This window comes from Nelumbo nucifera, chromosome 7 (assembly GCF_055504915.1).
Source record: "Nelumbo nucifera cultivar China Antique chromosome 7, China Antique-T2T, whole genome shotgun sequence".
Taxonomy (NCBI): domain Eukaryota; kingdom Viridiplantae; phylum Streptophyta; class Magnoliopsida; order Proteales; family Nelumbonaceae; genus Nelumbo; species Nelumbo nucifera.
In genome coordinates, this window is record NC_142655.1 from 1,862,151 (window position 1) to 1,889,057 (window position 26,907).

Here is a 26,907-nt window from a genome sequence, read left to right on the forward strand (position 1 = left end):
ATTTGAGAGTTCTTACAATCTAGATCTAGAGTGTCATTGACAATCTGAAAATGCTATTTTGGAAGTTAGTATTTATTTGAACAGCCTTAGAACATACCGCCGGAGGAGCCTTGTTACAAAGAAGGTGAGGATTCATTGTTAGACCAACAGCCCTGCTTGATGGATCAATAAATAATATCCGAGCATTAACCTGAACCATTAAAAAGAAATTAATAAACAATGGTATTGATTAATGAAGAATAGAAATTAATAAATAAACAATAGAAACATTACAAAGAAAACTAAAGAAATTAGAAGAGACCATAACTCAACCCATGTTAGTAACAGTGCAACCAGAAAAACCATTTCATACATGGACAATATAGCACCAACAATAAGATACCTGTTGAGCTCGCAATTGCTTGATAGGAGAACAAAAATTTAAAAAAAAAAGAAAAAAACAATCATAAAAACTAAGATATTTGACGCACATTCTACAAGTCACTGGTGTTTGGAAGTATGGAGTTTGATACATATGAAGTCTAATTGGATCTTAATGGAATAAGAGCTTATTTTTATATCTGAACAGTATAAATCCAAAGACTAATTCAAGTACCAAATTGAAGTCCTTGATCAGAGTGGCACTTGCAGTTTTCTAACTTTAACATAGGTATGATGGACATTCTTATCATTATTAATCAGAGTAAAGGAAACATATGAGATGTTACCAAACATATTGTTTATTTATGTTAAAGGAAGCAATAGTATGCACCACAAACAAGTGATAAGTGGTGACCCAATCATTTATTAATCAGAGCAAATTTTCAGATACGAGGGACCTTTCAGAGATGTTACCAGACATATTGAGAGAGGGGTGACCATTTATCTGATTAGTTTCGGACATAATTAGCAATGTTTCAGATTTCCAAACACCACCAAGTGGACAATTCAATAAATTACCTTCTTATTTTGATTGTAGTCATCCTTCCAGTTTGTGGCAGGAAAAGAATTTTGTAAATGAAAAATATCAACCTGCATATCATTAAAATGAGGTCCAACTAAATTAAAAGCTGAAGTAGAAAGACATCACAATCTCAAATCCATCCATTTATCTCCAGCAATTCATATTGCAGCAACATTGCAAAACTTACAGTTCCTGTAAAATATGTAAGGAATGATAGCATAATTCCATTTTCAAGGGTTGACTGTACGCGAGCATTAACCATCATGCCTGGAACTAGAAGATCGAGTGAGATACCCTTAAGATCCTTGATCTGAGGCACATAACAAAAATCCAATATCAAAATAGGAAAAAAAAACATGGCAAATACAAACGACATACAAAGAAAATACATAAACCATGATAAGAGTAAGACTCAATTGATTAAAAAAACATTTGGCATACCACACATTTAGACACCACATCAGTATCAGAACTCAGATAAACAACTTTACGAGACTTATCGATGCTTCTAACAACCCCTTGTACAAGTTGTCCAGAGTTCAGCTTTATCTCACCACCATCTGTAAAAAGCAGTGTTACAAGAAAAGAGAGCAATAATAGTATTCAAGCGTGAAAAGATGTTATAACATACATGAGAATTTTTTTTGAAGAAGAAGAAGAATATTAAGAACAAAAAGGAACTAGACCCTATAGACCATACAAGGCCATTATAATATGCATGCACAAATGGAGAACATTTAATGTGCGAATAATTATCTTGCCTTGAGAATTCTCAAAGCCAAAATCCCAATAACTTTCATGATCGAGAGTGATAAAGCTATAGAGAAATTTAATATAGAAATGTTTAATTTCTTTTTCTTCTTTCAAGTTTTAACAGATGGGACTAACAGCTTACTAAATGTTCATAATCATCTATCTTTTTTTCATAGAAATTCATAATTGCCCATCTGGATCAATCTTTGCGATAAGAGATGCCATAGATGCTACCATGGGATGGTAGGTATAAAAACTTCATGTTCACCATATGTATTGTCAAGCTATTGATACATGCAAATATGAAGTTACACTTCACTGTATGATACATAATATAAATTCTGGCTTAAGTTTGTCGTCACAGAAATACACCACTGAAGAAGGATAACTCAAATTGCTGGAGAAGAAGATAGGCAACAAAAGAATGTAAAATAGAGAACGTTGGAACCAGAAGATAAAATAAAGATAAATCTTGAAAAGGAAAAGTTATTCTCTCCCACCCTAAAGTCACCAGCCCTCATGTCCAATTTTTAAGGCCCCAATGAAAGAGATCAAGAGGTGTAAAGGCCAGAAGAACTCCCTCTAGGATCCCCTAATGCAAAATGGCTTGAGGTACCGCTATCAAATTGATTAGGAATAGTTTCAGTATGCTCCATTGAAGATTACTTCAGGGGCTTCTGGTTGACTTGTTAACTTTGTACTGAGTTTAGAAGTCTGACGCTAAATCCTGTTCCTGTCCTTATAAGGTCGGGATATCATAGGTTCCCCCTGATATTCAGATTAACATAACAGTTATTTTCTTGGAAACCTGTGCCCATTCAATATAGGAGTCTTCAGTCTATCTAGGAGAAGAAACACCATTAGAGCATAGAGCTTAGGAATGATTCAGAGATTAAGAACTCAACAAAGCCTTATCATGGTTTTCAAGCAAGTCCTGTTTTGCTATTTCATCACATATGAAATCAGATAAGCAAGCCTGTTTTGAAATTCCATTATATCATAATGAAAGCAATTTTTGTTTCAGGCAACTACCATTTAGAGGAATTTAGTGGTGAAGCCCCTTGGTGGCTATCCCAAAGCATCAAGACATCAAGGCTGAACATCCTATATAAGCCTAATTGAACATCTCATACAGAATAATGCATTAATGCCTAGATTGTCTAATCATAATGTCAATGTCTTAAGGGAGGAGTATGTTGCCCCCTTTAGTGTTCTAAGGCCATATTTTCCTTTGTGATTTTTCCACCTCACCTCCCCCAAATCAAAACAAAAAACAAAGACAAAAGAAAAGAGGCGATATTGATGCAATGAAACATATACTCCAGGCATTTACCAGCTTCTCTTTTTATCGGCAAAAATCCAGTGAAGGAAGACAACCCAAAATGAAGAATGAAACCATGGTCTTCAATACTTTTCACATATGCTGTCAGCACCTACAATTTGCAAACAGTGAATCAGAAATTTCCAACCATCTTAAGCAAGTTCCTATTAGTAACATCATAAAAGCTAACCTGCATGATAAAGAAGAAAGAAAAAAGTTCTAAATAGTACGAATTAAAGACAAATCATACATCTTAAGCAAGAAGCAGAAGTTCCAAATAGTATGAATAGAACGCAAATCATACATCTTAAGCAAGATGAAAGCATAACCAGTTAAAGATTTTTACCAGAGTAACCACTGATGGTTTTATTTTAAGTCAAGTAGTTTTTGTAGCTGCAAGGCTTTGCTTGCTTACAGTCCATAACCACAAAAATCAATCTCCAGAAAGAAAAAAAAAATTAGACAAACAGACATGTCAGGTTAAAATCTTTTGATACTTTTCATATTTTTTAATTTTTGAATAACTTCTTATTAGGGATGCCAATGGGTCGGGTTTGGTACAGGTTTGCCTCAACCTGAAAATGACCTGAACCAACCTAATCCTGCTAGAGAAAAAATATGCATGGAGGGGTAATATATAAGTGGAGATTTCTGGGCCATGGCTCCCCTTGGGTCCCCCTGGCTCTGCCCCTGTTCGGAATCTAAGCAAAGAAAGCAATGCTCACACACATCATCCGATACTTTTTTTGAAGGATAAAAGAGAAAGAATTTCATTAATTGAAAAAAGAAAGTACAACAGGAAGTTGATAAGAAATCACCTGGAGAACAAACAAACAACCAAAGGCAACCCAAACTAATGACAAGAAAGACTACCAACCACAAACCCCCACAATAAAAGCAATTAAAAATAAACAGAGATCCACTCACAACAAGCACCATTATAGAATCTTCAAGACTAAAAACACAAAGTGAAACTTCAGCGAAAGAATCTGAACCCTTGTCTCTGTAGAGAACACTGATGTGGACCCCACTGATGCAAAACCCTAATCTTGAGGATCCGAAACTTCTTCTGATTCTTCCTGATCACTGGAACTCTCCCAGGCTTCTACAATCTCCTTAGTAGCAGTCGCACACTGCCAGTAACCTTCAAGAATCAGCCGATCCACCTTCTCAGTTGAAAAACTTCCAAACCTAGGAACTTCTCATGTAGTCGGCCTGAATAGACTAGCATAAGAACTCCTAGGTCGGCTCTGATACCAAGTAGTCGATCAAGACTACAATCTGTCTTGAATTAAAAGGAAACAAATACAAATTTGAAGAGGAGAAGAAGAGAAGTACTCGAAGAGGAATTCAGAAGAGAGAGAGAGAGAGGGTCTTGACCACTGCCGACCCACTCTTATGATTTATATAAATGTTTGACTAACTGTAAAAGGGCTGAATTGCCCTTATTGCTTACATGGCAAAAAGAATAAAAGAAAACTAATAATAAAACTGAAATAACTACCAACTAATTCACTATCATAACAAACTGAAATATTACTGCCATACGAACCCATGCCCTAAATCACCCCCATTCTAACTTTCTCCACCTTCTCTGACCATCAATTTCTTTGACCTCTCTTCCTTACTCCTATTTTCAAACTCCTCAAAAGCTTTCCTGCCAAACTCCTCTCCTACCCAGAAAAACAACCCAAGCCCCATACCCACCTCAACATCTCAGTTAACAAGATCTTCAATGGGAACACTTCCTTGCCTCGGCACCTTATCATCTGAAGACAAATCCCAAGTCCTTATCTCAGAATTTGATCCTTTTCATACTTTGGGATTTTTGGCGAACTTCTTATATTCAAAATCTAGGCATGGAAACCAAGTTCTAGCATATAAGGACTACAATGTGGACCATCCTAAACAGCAACAAGCAAATTTAAGGGTGTTAAGAGGTTAGTACAATTCCAACCATTATAGGTAAGAGACCTGGGAGGCTTGAGTAAGCTGTGGTGTGGTGATTGAAAAGGAACCCAAGAAATCATGGACTTCAAAAACTTAATAATATTAAAGGTAGAAAAAGGAGTAAGAGAGATCAGATCAAATTTTAGTATGATGAGACACATGACAACAGATTCCCTCATCTTTCTTTTATTTTATGGATAACTTGATGGTTTTATTCAATTTGTGAATAATATATAGAATATGTATAAAGATGGTTGTACCAAAACACACCCACTACATTCCCTCCAATTAGGATACGGCATTACCCTGTTCCCTACTAGTGATCCCCCAAAATAAATGATCCCAACTGGCTCTTTATCTCACAGAATCAGCCATGCTGCTTGCTATTCTGCTTCATCTTTCTTTCTAGATTTTCAGTTACACCCCGCAAATTAAGAATTTATAGAATATCAATCTACTCATAAAAAAAAATTGGGAAATTTAGAGTTCAGTCCACCTCAGGGATATTTATTAGGTTTTTGGATTTTATTTACCAACAACTCCACCTATGTATGATTCACTACCCCTCGAATTTTGATTCATTCCCCACCTGTTACTGTTCCAACTGTAGTAAAACTTATGGGTGGACTGAACGATAAAAAAACAAAATAATAATAGAAAATGTAATAAATAGATGTTAGCAGCAACTACAAATGGGTAGCTGAACATGGTTTAGATTCTGACATTAAGTAATGCCACTGATTCTCATCTCAACTCAACTCAACTAAGCCTTGCCCACTGATTGAGTGATGGAATTACTTTTACAAAGTCTTTTTTTAAGAATGAAAATAATTTATTAATCCAGAAGTAATAAGGCAATACAGGAAACCCAAAAAGAGGCATGAGCTGTTACCTCTTCTAATAAAGTATTACATCAAATTAAAACAGAAATAGCCCGAAGTAAAATTACAAAGCAGCCCAAAATAAATGTTCCCTTAAAGCCCCCTGCTTAGCTAACCCGTCCGCTAAGGTATTTGCTGATCTTCCCACCCAAAGAGGGGTAACAGTCATGTTTCTTATGAGCCAGTTGATCTTCCTCAATAAATCTCTGTGTCGCCACATAGCTGAAGCTGGTTCTGTCAACCATCCCACAACATTCTTAGAGTCTCCTCCAACTACCAATCGCTGAACTCCTAGTTGTTCTGCAATCTGAATACCTTGTACCACAGTTAAAATCTCAGCTCTATTAGAGTCTCCTATCCCCATGGGTACTGAAAACAAGGCTAAGATGTTGCTCTCCGTATCTCTCAGCACCCCTCCTATCCCCGATGGGCCTGGATTTCCATGGTTGCTTCCATCAAAGTTCAGCTTTACCCATCCTTCAAGCGGAGGGATCCACACTGCAGATTCCTTGTCCTTCCTTGTATGGATGTTAGCCACCTCTATCCAGTTTCTCCAAATATCATCAAAGGAAAAAGTATGAAAGAAGTCCATTGTTCTCAACTAGTGAATGGCCCTAGTCAAGATACAATCCTCAACAGCCTGAATGCTTCTTTCCTTTTCCTTGAACACCCTTGCATTCCTTTCTTCCTAGATTGTCCATAAGGTGGCTGCTCTAATACATCTTCACATCATTTTTCCTTTTTTTGCAGGCCACACAAAAAAGGAAGGATCAAACAGCTGACTTAAGCCTGAGGATAGATTCCACCTGCACCCAAACAAAGAAAAAATCCAACTCCAAATAGCAGTAGAAAAGGAACAAGATATAAGTAAGTGGGAGAATCCTCACCACTAGCCCTGCAAAGTACACACCAGTTAGGGGACAAACACATGAAAGGCTTTTTCTTCTGCAAGCAAACCAAGGTATTAATCTTTCTATAAAACACCTCCCAGCAAAAAATAACAATTTTAGGCAGAACAGGTCTAGACCAAATCTCCTTGGATGGAAAACCCCTTGTGTTATGGGCCCGAGAATAGGATCTCGTCACGGGTCGGTCCACGGGGAAAACCTCTTGTTTTCCCTTGTTCCTCCCTTTTCTTGAGGAACCTATTTTGGCGCCTTAATGGTGATTTGTTCAAGAGATCACCAACTCTCCTCACTCTTTTCTTGACTGAAATTTTCGATGCCCTTATTCAATATTCTCAGCTCCTTAAATAGGAGATTACAAGAGATAAGAGTCCTACTTTTAGGAAGACTCCTTGCTAATTAGGAAGACTCCCTACTAATCTATCCTACTGAACTGATAAGATAAGATAAGATAAGACTCCCTTAATCTATCCTATTGAACTGATAAGATAAGATAAGACTCCCTACTAATCCATACTACTGAACTGATAAGATAAGAACACTGAATAGATAAGACTCCTACTAATCCCTAATTCTGAAAGCAGATAAGGTAAGAATACTGAATAGATAAGATAGGATGAGAACACTAAATTGCTGCTGCTGAGAACACTAAATTACTGCTGCTGCTGTACTAAATTACTGTTGCTGCTGCCGGCGCCCACATCACCCTGACTTAGAGAACAGCAAAGGGATTTAAAAAAGGAGGCACAAGAGAAGTAACCTTTTTGATGAAGGGACCATAATCTCAAATCCAAACTAAGAGGGTCTAGAAAGACACTGCCAAGAAGAGACAACAGATCTGAAACACTATTAAGTTCATCACCCCTCAAACCTCTCCGAAAACCATAGTCCCAACTTAAGGATGAGGGTGAAGTAGGAGATCGGAGAAAATGAGAGATAGCTTTTTCCTTGTAAAGGGAAATAGAATAAGGAGACGGGAATTGGTCCTTAAGGGCAACAGTACCCACCCAAGTGTCTTCCCAAAATAAAACAGAATTACCAAAATTGACATCATACCTGACAAGGTTGAGAAATTGAGGGAGAATACTCTAGATTGCTTTCCAAAAGGAGATGCCAATGTTGCTTGACGTGATACACTCGCATCCCATCCATTTTCCAGTCTGCCATCACTTCATACCACAAGCTCTCCCTTTCTCTGGGCTACCTCCACAACCATTTTCCTAAGAGAGCTTTATTCTTGATAGTTAACCTTCCTAGTGTAGAGACTCAATAACTTGATGTACCTTATTAGTATAGTCCCTGTTGTATATTACTTTTACATCTTATTCCTCTTTTCTCTTTCAGCCCTGTATAGGCATGGTATCAGAGACTCTTTGAGGTGGGGGTCATTCATTCTTGACACCTCTAAGGTTATTTGTGTTCTTCTCTCTATTCGACCAAGAGTGTTGACATGGTATCAGAGCAGGTTGCTCTCTGATCTATTTTCTTGCTCTCTTGAACCTTACTAGAAGCAATAAACCTGTCGTAATAGGACCGTCTTGATCAACCCTTTTCTGCTCTTTCTTCTTTGCGCAACCAGCAGAAGAGATTTCTTTAGATCTCTCTTGGGAGACATTGGTTTGAGGCCAAACTTCAGATCTGGTGTCACCTAGACCTGATCTATTCTCCCTACAAACAGCATCTGATTTGGTGAAGTTTTCGAAGGAATTCTGAACTTCTTCTTGGGGTGGCAACACTGTACAGTTACCTTTTTTGGATTGCAACAGCTTTGGACTTCAGATCTGGTGTCGCCTAGACCTGATCTATTCCACCTACAAACAGCATCTGATTTGGTGAAGTTTTCGAAGGAGTTCTGATCTTCTTCTTGGGGCGGCAGCACTTACAATTTCCATTTTTGGACTGCAACCTTTTTTGGACTTCAGGCCTTCAACATCAGCCTGCAATTTAAGTTTTTCTCTCCAGATCGAAGGGTTCTCTCAAGCTCTCCTTAACCCTACACTCAGTTTCTGGTTTGGAGTTTTTAAGGACTGCCTCAAACAGCATAAGATACCTCCCTATTCGTGAAGAAGACGGCTGATGTGTTGGTAAACCACATATTTCTCTCAGTCAGCTGACTCGATCAACCTATAACCCTAGATCTGGTGTTGTCCTAGGGTTTTCTTGCCTCCCATTTATTTGATCCAGACTTCATATTCATATTTGAAAGGCCTTAGACTCGACAGTCTTAAAAACTTGCCTTTTTTGGATTGTCATCTTCTTGATTGCTGAATTTGGTTATCTCTGATATCCTTGTGTCTGGACTGTTGTTTTCTTGCTAAAATGGCCCCCGATAGTGGCAATTCTTTTGTTAAAGGTGATTCTCTGGCATCTATGGTTGACCAAAACATTCGACAACTGGTAACATCTGCTATCTCTTCTGCTCTTTCTGTTATTGGCTTACCTGGTGACCTTTCTGATTATTGTGCTTCTCCTTTTCATATTTGGATCATTGCCAACCACATGACAGGAGCCTACCCAAACCAACCAAGTAACCTTATTAAAACCCATCACAAACATATTGTTACTACCAATGGTGAAAAGTTAAACATCATTGGTAGTAGTGATCTATCTCTTAAGCTTTCACCCACTACTTCTTTCCCTCTTACCAAGACCCTTCTTGTTCCTAATCTCACTACAAACTTGATTTCTGTTGGCCAATTAATTGATGAAGGTAACATTCTCATTTTCTCTCAGGATGGATGTTTGACTCAGGACAGGAACACTTGGAAGGTGAAAGGGAAGGGACACAGGTTGGGCCATCTATTTGCATTGGAATTCGAGAAGCCTCAAACAACAGCATCATCAGTTTATTTCAGTTCCTCCACTTCTAGTTCCTTTCTAAATCATAGAAATAATGTTTGGGAGTTATGCCATAAACATCTAGGTCATTTACATTATGAAAAATTGAAATTTTTGTTTGATTCTGGCCTTACTAAGAATAAAGTTCCTTCCTTGCACACCTTTGATACATCTTGTGTTTCTTGTTGCTTAAGTAAGAGTCGTACCTTACCTTTTCCTCACACATCTGAGCATGCTACCTCTCCCTTCGAGCTTATACATAGTGATGTCTGGACTGCTTCTGTCTCTTCTCGGCTTGGATACAAATATTTTGTGTCATTCATTGATGATTGTACCAGGCACACATGGATATACTTTCTTTGCCACAAGTCTGAGGTGTTCCCAACATTTAAGTTGTTTCATGCTATGGTGCGGGTTCGGTTACAATCACAAGTGTGTATTCTCCGTTCAGAATAAGGAGGAGAATACACTGATGGACATTTTTTATCCTATTTGAAGGATCAAGGAATACATGTGCAACGAAGTTGTCCAAATACTCCTCAGCAAAATGGTGTGGCTGAGCGCAAGAATGGACATATCCTTAGTGTTGTGAGGACATTATTGCAGGAGCCCCATACTCCACCTTCCTTTTGGGTAGAGGCAGCCAGTACAGCTGTGTTTTTTATCAACTACATTCCTTCCTCAGTTCTTGGTAATATGTCTCCCTTTCAGAAGTTATTTGGTCGTTCTCTAGATTTATCTATGCTTCATGTCTTTGGATGTGTGTGCTTTGTTCATCTTCCCTGTCGTGAACGTTCCAAATTGTTTGCACAATCTGTCATGTGTGTCTTTGTGGATTACAGTCCTGACCACAAAGGATTTCTTTGTTATGATCCCTCTATTCACCACATTCGTATATAACGTAATGTTGTTTTCCTTGAGCACACTTCATTTTTTGTTGGAATTGCTAGACTGTTTGCACCGTCCGTTTCTATTTTGCCAAACTTTGATTTACAGGATGCTCCACCTCCTTCTGCTGAGAAGGACTTTCTCGTCTTCTCTCGCAAGTGGTTACGTGCTCCAGCCCCTGCACCTGCGACTCTCCTTCCTTCTGGTTCAGATCATCATCCTACCACTGCTCCTGTAAGTGATACCTCTACTTCAGACACTCTTCATACTTTTGTTCCTCTTTGTCGTTCTACTCATATATCTAGACCTCCTGACCGCTATGGTTTTCCTTCAAACCATAGCTCTTTGTCTGTTGTCCTATCCTCGACAGATGTTCCTCGCTCCTACCAAGAAGCTAATAGTAGCCCTCATTGGAACGATGCCATGGATGCAGAGATTCATGTTTTACATGAGAATGACACTTGGGATCTTGTGCCTGCTCCTCCAGATGCATCCATTGTTGGGAGTCATTGGGTTTACAACATTAAGCCAAAGTCTGATGGATCTCTTGATCGATACAAGGCACGTTTAGTTGCCCAAGGATATAGTCAGGAGTATGGTATTGACTATGAAGAAACCTTTGCTCCTGTTGCAAAGATCACCACAATCTGTGTTCTTTTAGCAGTGTCTGTTGCTCAGTCTTGGACCATATGCCAACTTGATGTGAAGAATGCCTTTCTTCATGGTCAGTTAGTATATCGCCTCCTCCCGGATACTGCAGTGATCCTTCTTTAGTATATCGCCTCAAAAAATCTCTATATGGTCTAAAACAAGCTCCCCGGGCATGGTTTGAACGTTTTCGTGATGTTGTTGTTGCTGTTGGATATAGCCAAAATTCTTCTAATCACTCTTTAGTTGTTAGGCAACGACCCCAGGGTATTACCATTCTCCTACTATATGTTGATGACATGTTGTTGACTGGGAATGATGTTGAAGGCATTCGTGAATTGAAACTATTACTTCATAATTCCTTTCACATGAAGGACTTGGGGCCTCTCACATATTTCCTAGGACTAGAAGTACATCGCAGTGATCGAGGGTATTTTGTTTGTCAGCAGAAGTATGCCTCTAACCTTGTTAAACTTGCTGGTCTTAATGATGAAAAGCATGTTGATACACTTATGGAGCTAAATCTTAAGCTATCTAAATCTGAAGGTCCATTACTTCTTGATGCTGCATTATATCGCCAGCTTGTGGGGTCCCTCATTTATCTCACTATGACTCGACCCGATATATCTCATGCTGTCCAGATTGTTAGTCAATTTGTTTCTGCTCCTCGTCAACCTCATATGATTGTTGTTCATCGCATCATTCGATATGTTAGAAGCACAACTTCCCAGGGACTGTTCTTCTCCTCCTCTCCTATTCAATTGAGAGCATATGTTGATGCGGATTGGGCTGGTTGTCCAAACACTCGTAGGTCCACGTCTGGGTGGTGTGTTTTTATGGGTGATTCACTCATCTCTTGGAAGTGTAAGAAACAACAAACAGCCTCCAAGTCTTTCATTGAAGCAGAGTATAGGGCCATGTCTTCGGTTTGCAGTGAGATTGTTTGGTTACAGTCTCTCTTTATGGATCTCAGCATTCAGGTTCCTACTCCTATTCCTCTCTATGCAGACAATGCAAGTGCTATCAAAATTGCATCTAACCCTGTCTTCCATGAGAGGACCAAGCACATCGAAGTGGACTACCACTTTATCCGAGATATCTTCACTACTAGTTCTATATCGCTTCCTCATGTAGCCTCGGACATGCAGATTGTTGATATCTTCGCCAAAGCTATGACTAGAGTTCGACATCTCTTTCTTATAGACAAATTGATGCTTATGTCAAGGCATCAGTTTGAAGGGGGTGCGTAGGGGTGGATTCGAGCCGAGCCGAATAGTACTAGGTTCGAGCTCGGCTCAAGAGTATTCTACAAGGCTCAAGCTCGATTCGAGCTAGAACCTTGAGCTCAAGCTCGGCTCGAGTAAAAAATGCATAAGCTCGACCTCGGCTCGGCTCAAGCTCGATTTTGAGAAAAAATGTTTTATAAATATAAAAATTATATATAAAAAATTATTTTATATTTAAAATATAAAGAATTATAATAATTAATAATACTAATATTTTTATTATATATATATTATTTTCTATAATTTTATTATATACATATATATTATTTATATTAAATATCAAATATATATATGTATATATATACTCGAGCCGGCTCGCGAGCCTCACGAGCCAAGCTCTAGTAGGCTCGAGCTCAACTTGTTTAATAATCGAGCCACTGAATTGGGCTCGAGCTCGGTTGAAATTGAGCCAAGCCGAGCTCGAGCAGCTCGTGAAAAGCTCAGCTTGTTGCCACCCCTACGGGTGTGGAGACTCGATAACTTGATGTACCTTATTAGTATAGTCCCTATTGTATATTACTTTTACATCCTATTCTTCTTTTCTCTTTCAGCCCGGTATGGGCATTCTTGTAATTGTACATATCTTTTAATATATAAGAGACTCTTTGAGGTGGGGGTCATTCATTCTTGACACCTCTAAGATTATTCTTGTTCTTTTCTCTATTCAGCCAAGAGTGTTGACACCTAGTCCCAGTCCACCTTCCTCTTTACTCCTACAAACTATTTCCCATTTGATTAAATGATCTTTCTTTTCCTCCCCTGGCTCCCAAAGAAATGTTCTCATTAATCTCTCCAACTTCTTTAGCCTGCCTATTAGGAATCCTAAAAACGGAAAGAAAATATACTGGTAGATTTGCTAAGGTGGCTCAATAAAGTCACTCTACTCCCTATAGAGATGTGGTTTTCTTTTCCAATAAGCTAATCTTTTCTCAAACTTTTCCAAAACTAGGGTGCAAAAACTACTCTTTTGGGTTTGCCCCTAAAGGAAGACCTAGGTACTGCAAGGGCCAAGAAGAAACGGGACAAATCCACTTGGACCTCCTAGGGCAAATCCACTTGGACCCTTCATTGGAAGACTCTAGAATTTGGGTAGGCTCTCCAAACGGCCTCTTTTATTGCTCCTCTTTCTTCAAAGTACTTGCTTCCCCCAACCTTCTAGGTGGGGTTTTCCCTGTGAAAGAAATTTGGTGCAAGCCTATTCCCCCAAAAATCCAAGCCTTCTACTGAGAAATATTCCTTGGTAAGGTAAATACTTGCGATATGCTACAGAAAAAAAGGCCTTATATTTGCCTTTCTCCTCATGTGTGTTCATTGTGCAAGGAAAGTGGCGAGACCCTTTCTCATTTAATGATATCTTGTCCTTTTGTGCATCCAATTTGGGAATTCTTTTGTACTCTCTTTGGTTGTAGGTGGGTTCCCCCTCAAGATGTGGCAAGACTCTTCGACCATGAATTCTTGAGACAACGAAAGAAAAGTGGAATGGTAATGTGGAAAGCAACAAAGACAGCAATTTGATGGGTAATATGGGAAGGTTCCAATGGGTCTAGGAGTCCAAACTCTCTTATCTGGCTTGGAGGGATCCAAACAAACCTGATTAAGACAACCAAGCAAAATAGAAAGAGACTCAATTTCAGCATCCCTAAGTCCTCTACGAAACCCAAAATCCCAAGTAGGATCTAAGGGTGTTCCCAAAGGTGAAACAAATTTTGAGACCACTCTTTTTTGTACAAAGAAATAGAAAAAAGCGAAGGGAACAAGTCCTTTAACGGTGAGTCTCCTATCCAAATATCCTCCCAAAAAAGAACAGAGTTGCCAGAACAAACTTCATACCTGATAAAATTGAGGAATTGAGGAAGGGTGTTGTGAATAGCCTTCCACGGTGCTGCTAGGTTAGCTTGCCTCGATACACCAACATCCCATCCGTTCTCTGACCTCCCATGAATGCTTCCCGCCACCTCATGCCACAATCTCTCTCTTTCCAAAGGCCATCTCCACAACCATTTCCCTAACAGAGCTCGATTCTTTCTACTTACCCTCCAAATTCCCAAGTCCCCCTCTTCTTTACTTCTGCACACAATTTCCCAATTAACCAAGTGATCCTTTTTTTCTTGTCCCGGCTCCCATAAGAAGTCTCTCATCAACTTCTCCAATTTCCTGGCTTCCCTAACTGGTATCCTAAAGACAGACAAATAATAGGTAGGTAAGTTAGCCAAGGTAGCTCTTATTAGGATAATTCTCCCTCCTAAAGAGATATAGTTCCTCTTCCATGAGGCTAATCACTTCTCAAACTTTTCTATCACTGGGGTCCAAAATCTACTCTCCCTAGGATTTGCCCCTAAAGAAAGCCCTAAATATGACATAGGCCAAACAAAGGTGGAACACTCAAGACACTCCGCAATAGCCTCGACCTCCCCTACCTCCAAATTTATACCCGCTATGCAGCTCTTTTCCAGATTTATTCTCAAATTAGAGACACTTTCAAATCCTTTTATTATCTCCTTTAGGTTTGCTACCTTTTCACTAAGACCTCCTTCACAAAAAATCATTAGGTCATCTGCAAACTGAAGGTGGGTGACAGGGACTTGGTATCTCCCTACTCTCCAACTCCTAATGGCATCTTCGCTGTCAACCTTAGTAATGATCCTACTAATCACATCAGCTACTAAGGTAAAAAGGAAGGGTGAAAGTGGATCCCCTTGCCTGACACCCCTGCAAGCTGGAAAAAAGTCTCTCACCGTACCATTTACCAGAATAGAGTAGTGACAAGTACTGATACACCCAAAGATCCAACTACACCACTTGTCCCCAAGTCCACAGTTTTGCATAACCTCCAATAGAAACTTCCAGTCCACCAAATCATAGGCCTTTTCAAGATCCAATTTACAAATGAATCCTCTCTTACTAGACCTTTTCATTTCCTCCACACACTCATTCGCAATTAAGATCTGATCTGTTATTTGTCGCCCTTGAATGAAAGCCCCCTGGGTTTCACTAATGATGGTAGGGAGAACTGTTTTGATTCTCAATGAGAGCACTTTAGCCAGAATTTTATAGATGCTTGTCACCAGACTAATAGGCCTATAATCTTTTAGGTGGTTAGCATCATTCTTCTTAGGTATCAAGGACAAAAAAGGTGGCATTATTTCCAGGGCTTATAGTGTGATTGTCTGCAAATTCCTTAAAGACTTCAGCTAGATCCTCTTTCAACACCTCCCAACAGTCTTGATAAAAACCCATTGTAAAGCCATCTGGACCCGGAGCCTTGGATCTATCCATTATAAAGACAGCTTTCTTAATCTCTTCTTCCTCGAAATCCCTTTCCAGCCACCTTGCCACTCCTTCATCAATTCTTGGCCAATCCACCCTTTCCATGACTGTCCTCTCTCTCTCAAAAGCCTTCTATAAATCGATTTGAAGTGGTCCACAAATTTTCTGGCTATGCCATCCTGGTTGGTAAACACCTCATCTCCTATCTCTAGCTTGGTCGCAAAATTCTTTCTTCGTCTCCTATTTACCAAATCATGGAAGAATCTAGTGTTCCCATCGCCTTCCTTAATCCACTTGTGTCTAGATTTTTGTCTCCAACTAATTTCTTCCCTCAATAACACCTCTTCCAAATCCTTTTTTAATTGTCTCCTTAACACTCTATCCTCCTCGGTCAGCCCATTGTGAGATTCCTTTACATCCAAGTTTTCTATTCGAGAGATTAGGCCCAATTTTTGCTCCTCAATTCTACCAAACTAATCTCTATTCCACTCTTTTATTTTGGCTCTCAAACTTTTTAATTTCTTGTGGAACTTGATCCCCTTCCATCTTACCCCCCTCTCCTCCTCACCCCACCACTCCTTCACTTTTTTCACAAAATCTGGATGGGTAAGCCACATTTTCAAATCTAAAAGGTTTGGGTCCTATAGGAAAAGACTCAGTACCTATTTGGATAGGACAGTGATCGGAGGTGACCCCGGGTAACGCCCTAGCAACCAAGTTTTCCAAACTATTCTCCCAGGCAAGGTTAAATAGGAATCTATCCAACTTCGAGCACAAAGGGGTTTCCTGAAGGTTGGACCAAGTGTAACTAGCTTGTAGCAGAGGTATTTCCTTCAGATCACAATCTTCAATAAAACCATTAAATTTCCTCATGCTTGTTGAGTTATATTTTTTCCTTATCTGCCATATTATCCACTCCTTCCCCCTCTATCACCTTTTTTATCAGAAATTGTTCAATTTATTAATTGATAAAAGATGATGTGTGTACACAAATGTGCCAAAAAACCCCGAATAGAGGCCACTACCCATTCTATCATCTTTTTTGAGCTTGATATAAATTTCCTTTTTAGAGTTTGGCACTTCTTTTTATCAACTGTTATTTCTGCAGTTCATTTCTCATCCAGCCAAAAATATTTCACATTTCAATTCCAATCCCACTTCACACACAGACATACATACATACTTAAGCCGGAAGCAGTCGTACAGTTGGCTGCTCTCCTTTGAGAATTTGGAATCTGCATATGCAAGACCCATTTGCTTTCATTATGACATGTGGCCCAGTGATTATAACTTAAACTGAATCTACACCCATATCGATGCCCTTATTTCTCCTACTCAATTAGAAACCCATACTTTAATCTCTGAAACAGTTATAATATTCTTCTTATAGTAAATAAAATAATTCATTAAAGATATAGAGAACACAAAACAGTTATAATATTCTCTCTAACTCTAAGCAGCAGTAAGTTGTGAACAAGAAAATCACGATAAACGATGGCAACTACGGCCTTCCTAATGCAACAGCAACAACATACCATCCCTTCCTGAATCACATCCAAGGTTAGGCCTTTATGCAGTAAGGAAAGACGCACAGAAAGCCAGATTTTTCTTTTCCCTTTTTCTTCTACTTTATCATCACTGACTTGCAAGACGATGCAAGAAACAAGTTGCCCAACATAAAATATGTTAGATAGTAAGTTACTTTCAGCATCCTGCAAATAAATGAAACCATAGACTCTTTAGAACAAAAGAGCATAAAGCAAAATAATAAACCACTAAGACTCTATCCAGGAACTCTTTAAAACAGGATAAGAGAACAACAATCATGAAAAGGGAAGAAAAAACAAATAACTTATTTGTCTCTAAGAATCCTTCACAAAAAGCAGCAAATATCACCTTAATATCACCATCTGAAACAAGATCAGATGCTTCATTTACACGGACCAACCCTCGTAACCCCCCCGGAAGACTAACAACAAGATCTTTCTGGTTCACTTCAGCAATGACACCCCAAAGCTTTATTCCAGGTGAGACATTCTGGAGGTCACAAAGAAGTTGATTTAATCACATAATATCCAAAAAAATAAGTAAAAATAGAGGGGAACCATAAAATCATGGCAAGTTAAAACACTGTTGATCATCTCTCGATTAGAAGAAGCACATCAATCAATTCAAACAAGAGAATTTTGCTAAAGGAGATAACCCTGAAAGCTTAGAGTTTCTCCAGCCTAGTGCTGCACTTTCAAGTATTGAAAACAGCTTTATGTATGAGAACTGAGGTAGAAACGGAATACCAGAAAGTGATACCTAATTAAGCATATCTAGATGAGCAAAAGACCAACATAATGCCCAGATATTCTCACTAAAATATGTAGAAAATAAACAATAAGCTTAGTACAAAAATAACAATAACGCATGAAAGCAGAAAGCAGATAACAGTAAAACACAACTGTATGCTTTATCAGAAGTTTAAGATGCATAAAATAGCTAATACAAGAAATACAGCCCAATGCCTACCACAAATGATCGTGGAAGAAGTTAGACCTGACGTGATGCAACCTATAATAACAAATTCATTGTCTGACTACCAAGCAAGTCAAAACTAATAAATTCCAGTACAGGATGGCAATCTTGCAAAGGGCAGACTGAGCATGTACAGCAGATGCTGTGAATGAATGTTTTGAGATGGGACCAAAAGGGTGATTTGTGGGCCCGCATTTTTACTTTATTAAAGAAAAACTGAACATAGGAACACTTAAATAAGGACTCTGACACCTAAAAAACAATTATAATAACATTTAACAAGTTCTACTAAAACTAGTTTGATGTAGACACTAGGAATTACTAAAAACAGCATACGATGATTTTACTATAAATAGAGGGATGGATCTGGGCTGGACTGGATTAGGAAGTCCACTAAGAGGATTTCATTGGTGAATTTGAATGAAAAGATGATATCACCGAATGGAGAACCAGTTGAGAAGGAGAAAAAAGATCACCATTGTGAATAGATTAGAGGCCTAAGAGTTCGAATAATGGCCAAATAATTCAAGTTTTGAGAAATTTCTCCCAAATGAGAATTGGCCTATGGGGAATCAGATCCCATAAAAGTAATATGAAGATATAAAAGATAAAAAGGAGGCATAGGTGGCAATCATTGGTCCAAATTACCTAGCAATAATCAGATGGTAGAAACATCAAGTGAGAAGTCAGATTTGATGTCAATAGAAATTTTGACATTAGATTGAATTAAAGAGAATTTTGATGCAGATATTCAAGGGAGAGTTCTTGAAGGAGTGGATTCAAATCTGTTGGGCAAAGAAGAGGCGGGGTAAAGCAACATGGTCCATGGCACTAAGTACTTTGCAGACAGCATTCTTTGCTAAAGATCCTAATTACCAGTTTATCATCAATTTAAGTAACTTTGTAAGAACTAAATGTAGTAAAGTGTCAATATCTCTTATTAAGGTTTATTTTCATTTAAGAAAGTTAAAAGTTACTTATTTTAGATAACCTAGCCATTTCACCTGAAAACGGGGGGAAAGTGAACAACTACAATGAAAAGGTGTAACATCAGTGGAGAGACAAGACAGTAAAAACTAAAAAAACAACACAAACTAGAACAAATATGAAATACCAAACAAACAAATAAATAAATAACATGAGCACCTCAAAGAAAGCAAATTCTCATCTACCTCTTTCCTTTAATTTAACAACAGCCCCTTTTAACTTCAGATATAATCTCACTGAAGACGTTCTTAGATGAAGTGGTCAATCAAAAGATCAATTTGCCAGACAAGTGTGCCACATTCCTAACTATGAATAAGGTTCCCCTAACATTCTCTAAAAATCCTTAGCCGTGCTTTTTTTTTTGATCAATAATCCTTAGCCATGCTTTTTTTTTATCAATAATCCTTAGCCATGCTTTGGACAATTACAAGTTAAGGCCATCCGCTGCTTGAACAACTAATTTCACATGATGGATCAGAAATTGTCATTATTCAAAAATCACCAATTTAAGAGAAACAAAAATGATAAAGCCGCCTCAGATATATAAAGGTTCGAGCTTTTAAAGAGGAGACATACAAACAGTCAAACACTTCAGTGCAAAAAACGATTCGTGTATATTCATTTCGTCATTGACAAGTATAAAGAATATGCTTCTCACGTTTTAGCGAGATGATGGAAGTAAATGCTGGGTGTATTAGGTATAAAGGCGCTCATGAAAGGAGCAACTGAATTATAAACTCTATCCCGAGTAAATAAATTCACAGTTGCAAATAGGAACGACGATGTAGAATTAAGTATCCAGCTCATGTCGCATTAGCTGCCACGTACCTTCAAAGTGACCCTATTGGCGAAGCGGGGTAGCTTCCCAGTAATACCATCGCCAAAGAGTGAACCCAAGTCATTTTCTGTCGCATAACTTTTCTTCTGCTGCTGCTTCTTTTTCTTCCTCGACCCCCTCTCCTCCACTTCGAACTCGGCGTCGACCTCTGCACGAACTTCATCGATCTCCTGACGACTCAGCACTCTCCCCCCTCCTGCAAACACATTAAAGAGCAATCAAACACTTCCGAGTGATGGTCTGCATTTCAGCCGATTGAGGAAGTGGGGAAACAAATATGTTTTATTAATGCTAACCTCGTGGAAAATCCGGGACGTCGTCGTCGATTTGCAGAGGCAAACCTTCCGACACAACAGTGTCTTCTGACTTCTGCTTGATCTTGCGGTCCTTTTTGAAGTTTTTATGTGGTTTTAGACCATCTCTGGATTTCTTCTTCGGTACCTTATGATGTGCGGGCATCTCTGAGGATTTCAGAGTTTCGGAAGAGGGAACAGCTCTTTGCTTGTAGTTGTTAGATGTTACTGCGTCTCCGAGTTCTTTTCTTTGTTTGGCTTGGAACGCGAGCGGCGGGGGGTTAATAAGGGTTTTACTGGTTAGGTTTTTCGCGGTTTCGGCCGTGAGCTGCCAGTTTGGAGCGAATATTATATACGGTGTATAGCCCACAGCTGAAAATTCAGCTGCCCCGTAGCAAAGGGGCGCTACTTGGGCGAGCACAACCCGAGCCCGACCCGGATCAACACGATATTTTGCATGGATTGATTTTGTGCCATGAAATTCGGGCCCGACCTGGACTCTATTTGGGCTTGGGTTGATATCTTGGATAGTCCGAGCTCGGTCCAGCCCATCCCAAGCCGATCATTTTTATCACGTGTAGATTTTATGCATCTTTACGACTCATTCCACTTCTATGATAGGATTTAAAGCCCAATGAAATATGATTGTATACATATGTAAACAACAAAAAAATTTTAAATCCAGCCAATCCACCATGGTTCGACCCAACCTGAACCCGATTCCCAGCCCAATTTGTGTTGGCTTAAGTTAGTGGAACCAATAAGGATATATATGAGGCTTTGCTATTTTCCATTTGATTTTTTTCTCGTTATTAGCAAGTGTGCAAGTGTTTTGCATATGGCAATTTTTTACAATAAAGGGTGATTAGGGTTGAAGGTCAACCCAAGCCCAGCCCTATAGGTGCAAACCTTGGGCTTGGGGCTGGATGACCAAATTTAAGAGTATGATTATTTGAAAAATATATACAATTTCATTTACAAATGTACAATTACATACTTTGTGCATATACGCATGTACAATAATTAGAAATGTGACATTTTATATAAATATAATATGCATATGTATGCATTTTCTTAGATGGGCTTGGGGTGGATCGGGCCTACGTTTTTTGGCCCATGTCCAATACGCAACTCGAAAAAAACTTGGACCTAACCCATGCCACAAAAAAGGGGGGGCTAAATTTATATTGTTAGTACATAATTTATATGTTTTAATGTTAAATTTATATTATTTGAATAACATTTAATTTGAATAATCTAGAAAATCATAATTTATATTGTTAATACATAATTTCGTGATGAATTTTGTGAAATATAGAACTATTAATAATATGAATATTATTAAATCTATTATAATTATTATTTGTGTTTTTAATAAATATTTTTATAGTTATTGTATAATTTTTTAAAATATTTAAATAATTTTTAATTTTTTAATTTGAACTTTCTTTATATCGGAATAGATAAAAAGTGGCAAAGAGGATAAATAGGAATTAGATATAATTTGGAGAGAAGTACTCTAGTAAATTAGATATAAGTTAGGAGATAAATAAGAATTGAATATGATTTAGGAGAAAGTGGGGGATGTAGTTTAGGATAAATTTTAGGAGAAGAGATTGTTGGGGAATGATAGCATCTCACTGGTTCTTTAAAAAATTACATGGAATAAAAAAAAATAAAAATTTCAAAAAATGATAAAATTTCTTGACCGCTTTGTTTTAATATATATAGAGAGAGGGGGAGAGAGAGAAAGATGTATGGATAGAGAGAATGAGAGAGAGAGATGATGGATTGGATAAATCACGTGATAACATCATGTATTTTTGGGTATTGGCAATTACTCCATGAACTTTCACTTGCAACAAAGACCCCTTTGTTATGATTCTTTTCAGTTAACTTTGAAAAAAAAAAGTTATAATGTAACTGTTTAAACATTTGTCTAGATCCTTTAACTTTTTTTTTGTGATTTTTAACCTTTTTATCTCCATTTTATATATATATATATATATATATATATATATATATATATATATATCCTTTTGGTATCTTTGAATACATTTGCATTTTTTAAGTATATATTTGCTATAACTGCCACCATATAGCTAGGATAAGGCATTGATGATGATGATGACGATGATTAATTTGTTCTAAACAAACACTAATGCCTTCCACAAAAAAAAAAATAAAAAAATAAAGAAGGAAAATAACAAAGATAAACTACAACTTTATTAAACAAAATAAAAATGAATTGATGATCTATAAAATTTTAATGGGATGTGGGAGAAGTTGGATAGGGCCTAACCCGAGCACAACCGAAAACAAAGTAAGTTAGGGGTTTTAGTTAGGCCTTGCTTGTTTTGCATTAATCGGGTAAGGCGTCTCCCCCTCCCCCCAGAAAGTGATTCATAGGAAAGCGTTATATAGTTAGTTTCAAATGCAATATTCGACTTGACCAAATATTACCAATACAATTTTTTTTAAAGGGTAAAATACAAAAACCTCCCATAAAATTTATGACAATCATAAAAAGCTCCCCTTTAGTTTTACTTGAATAAAAACCTCTCTTGAACTTTTAAAGAAATTGACAAAAACCTCCCTTCTATCACTGACCCACACAAAAAACATTAAACCAATGCATCCATATTTTCCAAATACACAGTTTACCCTTTTTGTAATTCTCTCTCTCTCTCTAGGAGTCAAGTGATGTTGTTTCTTTACACTTTGACTCATTCTCTCCCTAACTTAAAAAGTTCTCTCTCTCTCTCTCTCTCTCTCTCTCTATATATATATATATATATCTGAGCTTTCAAATGCCCCATCTCCCTTGACATTATGAAATCTTCGGTAAGCCTATGCATTGGCATTATTTACGACCAGTCCAGCATCTAGAAATGGCTCGATAGTGCCAAAAGTACAGAAATGTTATTTGTTACAGTAGGTTTTGCACCAACCAGAGTGCCACTGATGACTTACAAATGCTTAAATCAGGGTTTCAACATATGGGTTCCCATCATTTCAGGGTTTCATTCACCCAAATCAATAGTCTTAAGTCAGGAATTTTCAAATACCTGAACTGGTAGCACCTAAAAATGGCTCCAACAATCTTTTTTCTTTTTCAAAATATAAATTCTCCCCTCATGAGTGTGTCCCTAATCCCATATGTTCCTTCCTTCTCTCCATTATAACTTTATGATTGAGGTTTCAAAAATTAGAACAGAGGCTTACCGGAGATTTCATGATAGCGAGGGAGATGGGGCATTTGAAAGCTCAGAGAGAGAGAGAGAGAGAGGAGGGGAGGAGGGAGGTTGAAGCGGGGGATGGTCTTGGCTTTTGAAGCTGGGGAAAGAATGGATCAAAGTGTGAAGGAGAGGTGTCACTTGACTCCTAGAGAGAGAGGGTCAATAGAGAGAGATAGTAATTTACGAAATGTATATAAACTAATTTACAAAAGGGCAAAATGGGTATTTGGAAAAACATTGATGCATGGATCTACAAAATGTATATAAACTAATTACAAAGGGCAAAATGGGTATTTGGAAAAACATTGATGCATGGATCTACAAAATGTATATAAACTAATTACAAAAGGGCAAAATGGGTATTTGGAAAAATATTGATGCATGGATCTAACGCTTTCGGTCTGGGTCAATGACGGAAGAGAGGTTTTTGTTGATTTATTTAAAAAGTCAATTGGAGATTTTTGTTAAAGTGAAACTAAAATAGAAGTTTTTATGATTGTTAGAAACTTTAGGGGAGGTTTTTATATTTTACCCAAAAAAAAAATAATTAACATATAGCCCAATCGTAGTAGTGGCCAAAGGGTTAGGTTAGGTTAGGGGTGATTAGTACCACTATGTCGAGTTGGATTAGGGTAGGGTGTTTAAGACTTTGGGTTTGGAGCTGAAAATTTTGACCATGAGACCCTTTTGACCTACCCAATCCACCCGCTTCAAAAACTACCCATACAAGCCATACCCACCCACTATAGTAGTGAGCCATATGGGTCACTATCAAGAGAAGAGGGTCAAATGGATTGGGTTAAGAGTACCCATTGGGTCATAAAGGGTCGGGGTCGGTTCGGTCATGAAGATGGTAGATAAAGGGTCAAGGGGAGGAGGGGTCGAGAGAGAACACTGTTACGTTGCAAGCCAAATTAGTCGAACATAGTCATTTCAATGCTTTCTTAGTTATTCGTTACACCATAGAAGATGTAAAGGCTTTGAATTTGTTCCACCTTTGAAGATTAGGCCATAAGTTTTTTCTATACGTTCTTTTGTTCCACTGGTCACCAAATCGAGGGCATTGTTGAAAGTTGTTGGGGTTTCAATCGCTCCCATCGAAGTTTTTTTTCTTAAGTTCTCTAAACTGTCTGTTTGTTCCACCATTGAAGCAACTTTATTCTCTTAGCTTCGACATTGTTGATTCTCATTGTGCCATTGTTTTCATCACCACCGTTTCTCAAAGTTCTCAAGTTGCGTTTAAATCAAAGCTTTTAATAAGCAAGTATTTGGACATTGTTCATCTTCTTTAATATCATAGTTGTTATATGGTGATTGGCATACTGAAGTAGGAAATCATATTCTACTGCTGCTTTTGAGTGTATGGTTTATAGTTTCTACATGGCATCTGATTTCAGATTGAAGAACATAATTGTAGTGTACAATTCTGTTACTAGAGTTAAAAATGTAGCCAATAGGCAATAGCCATTCACTAGGACAAGTATTATCCATGTCATAAAGAAGTATCATATCTATGCCATTGGTTAAACAACCTATAAAGTGTAACAAATATGGACTTTCCTTTCCATAAAATGGAGATGCATTAATATAGTTGTGGTTATTTAAGGGGAGTTTTCATCATCAGCATCTATGATTTTATATTTCAAAACAAAAGCTCATTTCTGTTGATGTGACAACTCTTTTTTGTCTTGGAGAACAAAATTACACATATTAGCAAACATCATAAAAGTTGTTATTGTAATGAATCACCATTTTGCATCTATCATTACGATTATGGAATCATATCAACTGCTACTTGCTTCTTTGTTCACTTTTGCTATCAACGGATTTATCTTACCAGTGTCATCCATGATTTTTTTTGCAACTTTTTTTTGGTATTTTTATGCATTTTGGTACATTTTTTTGCAACTTTTTTTTTTGAATTTTATGCAAATTTTTGGCATTTTTTTCTTGAAAATTTCATTTATTTTTCTGCGAATGTTTGGTATTTTATGCATTTTTTCTGAAATTCCTGCCAAATTTATGTAATTTCTGCATTTTCAGCAAAATGTCTGCATTTTGTTGCAATTTCATGCATTTTCGGGTAATGTTTGCATTTTTTTTTTTGTTCCGAAACTTCTGCAAAATCATACTTGTCTTTTTGCATTTTTTTGCATAACTTATGCATTTTTCTGATCTGTCTGCAATTTTATGGTATTTTCATGCATTTTCTGCCTTTTTTTTCCTGAATACGTTGCAAAAAAATTGTATCTTGTTTTGCATATTTGCAATTTCTGTTTTTTTTTTCTGCATTTTGGTACTTTTTTGCAACTTTTTTTTTGAATTTTATGCAAAATTTTAGCAATTTATTTTTCCCTGAAATTTTCATTTATTTTTTTGCGAATGTTTGATATTTTATGCATTTTTTTTCTGAAATTTCTGCCAATTTTGTGTAATTTTTGCATTTTCAGCAAAATGTCTGCATTTTGTTTGCAATTTTATGGTATTTTTGCATGTTTTTTTTTCTGGTACTTTTTGCATTTTTTTTTCTGAATCTTCTGCAAAATTCTACTTTTTTTTAATGCATAACTTATGCATTTTTCTGAATTGTCTGCAATTTTTTGGGATTTTCGTGCATTTTCTGCATATTGTTTTTATGAATATGCAGCAAAAACTATGCATTTTGTTTTGCATTTCTGGCATTTTCTGAATCTTCTGGTATTTTCTGCACAATTTCTGCAATGTTCTGTAACTTCTGCATTTTTTAGCAAGATTTACTGCATTTTTTTGCACATTTCCTGCATTTGTTTTTCTGACTTTTCATGCAATTTATTGATATTTTTTCGTGTCAGTCACGAGAATGGGATGATTCTCTTAAAATCGAATTTTTCGGGTACATGGGTTGACTGATCCGTATTTATCACGCAGTTATCTCGAGGGATGATTTTCTAAAAAAATGTTTTTTTTTTCAGGTATCTGTCAAATGACAGTCCTGGGAGATAATTCTCACTCTTTCTATTATGGCTCTGCTTGTTTGCGATACAAATACAAACGGTTCGCATTTGCGAGCGTTTATTTGATATATAAAAAGGTAATGATTATTAGAGCAAAAATATATTTTCTCACAATGGACCCATACTTTGCACTGATTTCAAACAAATATTTTAAGAGATTATTCTCTTAAAATATTATTTTCGACCCAACCCGTTTCTGTATTTTCAGTTCAGGATAGGTGAATCAATACGGGTGAGGGTGGATTGGTATTCAACCCTCACCCAACCCAATACACCCATTTGCCCCCGTATTTGGGTTGGGTTTAGGGTTGACCTCAACCCGATGTAACCTGGCCCAACTTTCACCCCTATCGG

At 37.5% G+C, this 26,907-nt stretch overlaps 1 protein-coding gene across 2 annotated transcripts in view; it reads right to left on the minus strand.

Moving 5' to 3' along the window:
- Positions 1–20,641, minus strand: part of LOC104597638 (RIBOSOMAL RNA PROCESSING 5) — a 72,713-nt gene extending 52,072 nt beyond the window's left edge. Inside the window, exons 1-9 of one of the 2 annotated variants that reach the window (XM_010259299.3) lie at positions 20,325–20,641; positions 20,019–20,224; positions 17,577–17,717; positions 17,216–17,392; positions 3,030–3,129; positions 1,385–1,503; positions 1,131–1,253; positions 940–1,011; positions 98–190 (exon numbers count right to left, since the gene is read on the minus strand). In XM_010259299.3, the coding sequence (XP_010257601.1) occupies positions 98–190; positions 940–1,011; positions 1,131–1,253; positions 1,385–1,503; positions 3,030–3,129; positions 17,216–17,392; positions 17,577–17,717; positions 20,019–20,224; positions 20,325–20,487 (1,194 nt within the window). In that variant the 5' untranslated portion in view covers positions 20,488–20,641. The remainder of the gene's footprint in view (positions 1–97; positions 191–939; positions 1,012–1,130; positions 1,254–1,384; positions 1,504–3,029; positions 3,130–17,215; positions 17,393–17,576; positions 17,718–20,018; positions 20,225–20,324) is intronic. The other variant, XM_019197812.2, reaches the window with a different exon arrangement.
- Between the last annotated feature and the right edge of the window lie 6,266 nt (positions 20,642–26,907).